General features: G+C 33.8%; 1 protein-coding gene across 1 annotated transcript; it reads right to left on the reverse strand.

The window, feature by feature from the left end:
• Positions 1–2838: 2838 nt before the first annotated feature.
• Positions 2839–4170, reverse strand: LOC143581945 (peroxidase N1-like). The gene is made up of 3 exons (XM_077064621.1): positions 3737–4170; positions 3502–3664; positions 2839–3415 (listed from the first exon to the last, which is right to left on the reverse strand). Exons 1-3 carry the CDS (start codon positions 4136–4138, stop codon positions 2997–2999), a joined length of 984 nt encoding a protein of 327 aa, XP_076920736.1. The 5' UTR covers positions 4139–4170; the 3' UTR covers positions 2839–2996.
• Positions 4171–4849: the final 679 nt, after the last annotated feature.

The raw sequence follows: 4849 nt of genomic DNA on the forward strand, positions 1-4849 counted from the left end.
CCTCAAAAATGTGTTGGTCATCTCGTGAATCCATCTCCAACGTGTCTATAAAAAAGATTAAATTAACAAATTAAAAACAGGCTCCTGAATATGAATACTGCGAGTGCCACTACCAGCACGTTTCCCCGGAGCTACTTTTCCACCACGAGTACCAGTACCACCACCACTCTCAACCATAGTGAATACGACCTGCATTTAATAAAACATATTGAAAGAACCATTTGTATTGGTTTTCATTGTGTACATCCATTCTCTTTTCAAACTCATTTATTTTTACCTATTAACTAAAATTCCACTAACTGTTAAAACTTAAAAATAAGAATACACATACATACTAACTAACATTAAAATAATACATAGACATACTAACCTAACAATAAATACATACATATATGTACTGACCTAATAATAAATATATACAAATAAAACATGTTAACAACATCTATAGACACGTATATGCCTGTATGTTGTCATCTCTATCCTTAAATATAAAATCACATTTCATTACAAAAGGGTCTATATATTAAAATCTAGCTGTACACCAAATAGAACGGTTGAAGCAAATATTTTTTTTACAGTTTAACTTGTACAAAATGTCAATAAAAACTAAATTGTTCCAAAAAGAAGGCACAAAATCATCATCTCTAGAATACGCTACTATAGATTCAACTTTAAACAACTTATCCAAAAGAAAACTTAAAAATTTTGCTTACTAACAAGTAATTCGGCTACAAGAAAACCTCAAACGATGTCCACAATACGATGCAGTGAGATAGGGATTAGGTGGTGGGAAGAGGCGACAAGGGTTTTGTGAAGTGAATGAAAGCTCCAGGTTTAATTTTGGGAGACTTAGCGCCAAGGGTTTCAATTTGGGGGGATACTTAGCGCCAACTGGTTTTTAGAGTTTTAGGTTTTTCACTAGTTGCCTTTATAAACATTATTATGTAAATTACAACAAATGGAGTTGTGGTTCAAGTGGTAAGCTTGGTCTAAGTTGTTGGGTGGGCGCTAGTTCGAAACCCACCCTTCACACTAATTTTTTTTAGAAAAACAACATCATCGCTATTTTATCGGAAATTTTTATATTTTCCGAATACTTTCCGACAAAATAAATAAAAATATATATTATCAATTATAAAATAAAGGAGTATTGTACATAATTGACGGAATAGCAAACAAGCTATAGAATTATATAAAATATACGGAAAAAGTATATACAACTCACACACTTATACACGTACATACGTTAACGCATGCACGCACACACTCAATCATATGTATATATACTCGTAAAGCAAAGACATGCTCTATGGCCAAACATTGTGGAGTAACGTCGGGGCGCCACCACCATTCATGTTAGAGTCGTGTGCCACGTCAACCCCCTACCCCCGGTTTTCTACTAGTACACACACTTACACGTATGCAATACTTTTAGACATGCACGTACACTACTGACACACACGCGCGCGCGCACACACACACATACACACACGCGCGCGCGTACACATACATGCACTGACACATACGCCTACACACATAAACACTCCTACACGTACATACGCTAACACATATGCACGAAAGCATGCGAATATACATATAACAGACGCTCATTATACATATGCCTATATTCATACACATACATACAATAACACACGCACTAACACAAACAACAGTACAACACACATACATGCCATATACACATACACTACTAACGCATACACACTGCTACACGTACATACATTAACACATATTCACACACATGAACGCATATGTACATACAAATATGTATACACTTTATGTAAATAAAAATATAATTCATACTTATTAAATTTTTATTTTTTAATATTGTGTTCTTAACAATAATATTCTTTAATTACTAAAGTATTTAATTATTAATGTTATTTTAAATGATGAATTATGTTTTAAAAATTTATATAAAATATTATTACTTATAATAAATATATTAATATACTAAAGTATTAAATTATTGCTACTAGTAAAATAATATTTTTTTTCTTTTTTAAATAATCGATTAGATTTGTTGAAAGTTTAACGAAATAACATAGATAAATTGTTTTAACAATTGTCGGAAAGTTATATATTTCCGACCATGTTCCGATAAAAGTTAAAAAAAATTAAATTCTCCATATTTTGTAGATTGATTAGATTTATAATTGATCATAATAGATAAAAAATAATAGTATTTATAACATTTGTCGGAGAATTGTCGGAAGTCTTTTAATTTTTTCGACTAGTTTCCGACAAAACTTAACTTTTTAGATTTTAGTTATTAATATGTAAATGGCAAATTTGTCGGTAAAATGTCGAAATCGTTTGAATACTACCGACAAAATTACGAGAAAATATAGTTTGTAGGTATTTTTTCGGATGATTGTCGGAAAAATCAGTGTATATTTTTCTACTTTTTTTTGTCGGAAAATTCCCGCTGATATGTGAGAAATTGCTTTTGTCGGTATTTTGTGGGAAAAATTTGTAGGAAACTTTTCCCTTTTCTAGTAGTGATTTTCAAATGGAATAAAAAGTTATAATTACTTCTATAATGCAATTTGTATCATATGTTATTGTATTCATTACTACTATTCATATCGTCATATCGAGTAGGTAGTTGTTAAATTTGACTCATGGCTATATGACAAAGAACCTTACATATGAATCCAATCTTTAATCTTAAATATGGTCCACTCTTATGATTAAGCCATGCATGGAGACTATAGAGTTGTTTCATCAATCCTTGTTACCAAGAAAAATATTGGGTAAAACTTACATGATCTTATTTAAGTTTGGGACAAAATGAGTACAATTTGAATCCATTCAGTCTTATTTATTCTAGTTCTTTCCTTTTTAGAAAAGATGATTATTCAAACAACTTAAGTTTCCTATATGAAACAAAATAAACATATTTCTTGTTCATTCAACAAGAAAAGATGAGAATATATATACTAGCTAGCAAAAAACTTATTTAGGCTTGTACTTAATTAATTGGTTGCCCTACAAACCCTTCGGATTTCGCCTTGGCTCCCGGTTCTCAACTCAATATTACCCATCTTTACCATGGATCTTCCAAACTCGACGTTAAATGTCAATCCAAGTAGTCCGCTAAGTCCCAAGAACCGTTGCACGATTGGTCGTGTGGTTGAGTCACTCCATAGCTTAGCATCAGATTCGAGAACTCCCCGGCCATTCCTCAAGTTTGTAAAGTAGGAAGTGTCAAAGCGGGTAACGCTCCCTGTGTCTAAGGCTACTCGTCTTGAATCATCACCGCCTTCGGGACAAAGTGCTCGAAGCTGGGGTAGGAATGATGGGTTGATATCCGGGTCGGGTTGGTTGGTGCCGTTGAAGTTGTATAGCCTGTACCTGAATACAACACAAGCACCTGTTCCAATTGTATGCGCACCTAGGAAACATATGTATTCAAGTTAATTACATCAGTTTAGTTAATTAATTTATAATGTTTTTTAGTTTACAGTATCTGATGCTTACCAACAAGAGTAACAAGATCTTGGATGTTTAGACCTTTATCAGCAAACTTGCTTATTTGAACACTTATTGAATCATTAAAGGCAGGCAAGTTTACAGTATCAGATGCTTGTGAAACCAATCCATCTCTACGCCCTAATGGCACTTGCCAACTAATTCCACCAGCCTGTAATAACAACTTAGTAACACACAAACACCATATACCATAGCTTGTAAATAAAATAAAAAAACTAATTACCAGGACTACGGCATCACGGGCAGCAAGCGCAGAAATATCGGCACAAGACACCACTCCAGGGCAAGTGGTTTCGAGCTGCGATTTTGCAGCATCGATAACCTCAAATCCTCTCAAGGGGAGGTTGGGTGGTGCGGTCTTTTCACTTGACGGACCGTCAAGTAGTACAGACCCATCGCAGCCATGGACAAAGCAGTCATGGAAGAATATTCTCAATACACCAGCTGCGAGCGTGGGATCGGCTTGGACGGCAGACTGAACCGCAGTTCGGACTATTGACTCGACACTTGGACATGTGGTCCTGTAAAAGCCGACCCGCGTGCCCTGGCCTTGTGCAATGGTGGTCAGTGTGGCTAAGAGGAGACACATCAAGATAGCCATTATGTTAAAGGATGAAACCTTCATGATTATTACCAAAAGTAGAGTGTTTCAGTTCTTTCTATTGTGAAAGAAGTGTGCATGAAATGAAGTATTTTGGTGTAGTGAATATCGTATATGAGATGATGGGTATTTATAGTAACTCTAGGGAGTCTGTTAAGGTATAAAAGGTGTAGTGGAAAGAAGGAGAAAGCTACATTTTAAAATTTCTTGACAAGTGGGATTCAACTTATAATTATGGCAAAATTATTATTGATCATACCATATTGGTTGGTAGAGTTGATCACGTGAAGTGACAATGAGACATGAAAAGTAATATGTGATTTAACTTAGGGTGGTGCAATTTAAACACCCTATTTTCAAAAGGAAGTTTCTGGTTTGAATCTTGTTTCCATTATAGGAAATTCTATGTCATCTATTCAATGCAAGTTACGGTTTACATGATCTTGTTGATTAGCAGAAAACTGACATAACCCATAAGTCTTCTGATAGCGATTATCATATGGTTAAGAAAAGTTATGCTACTAATTAATTGATAAAAGTGATATATAATGGGTTTTAGTTTATTCTTTCTACTTTATATTATGTAAATAATTAATATAAATATAAGATTAATTAACGAGAGCAATAAGAGAATAATAACAAAAAAAATTGTATTGACTAAAAATTAATAAACAGTTACTTGTTTTTATCGGTTATACATTATATATATCACTTCATAAGGGGGTGTCTCTATGT

Source organism: Bidens hawaiensis, unplaced genomic scaffold (genome assembly GCF_021521415.1).
Source record: "Bidens hawaiensis isolate Kalapana, Puna unplaced genomic scaffold, B.hawaiensis_p1.1 tig00031314_1, whole genome shotgun sequence".
Classification (NCBI taxonomy): domain Eukaryota; kingdom Viridiplantae; phylum Streptophyta; class Magnoliopsida; order Asterales; family Asteraceae; genus Bidens; species Bidens hawaiensis.

What these genes read in the sequence shown, in the direction of transcription:
- LOC143581945 (XM_077064621.1), bottom strand. Translation starts at nt 4,138, where the DNA reads ATGAAGGTTTCATCCTTTAACATAATGGCTATCTTGATGTGTCTCCTC. An exon ending in CCCGTGATGCCGTAGTCCTG is followed by an intron (nt 3,665 to 3,736) that starts GTAATTAGTTTT and finishes TTGTTATTACAG; the next exon opens with GCTGGTGGAATTAGTTGGCA. An exon ending in AGATCTTGTTACTCTTGTTG is followed by an intron (nt 3,416 to 3,501) that starts GTAAGCATCAGA and finishes TATGTTTCCTAG; the next exon opens with GTGCGCATACAATTGGAACA.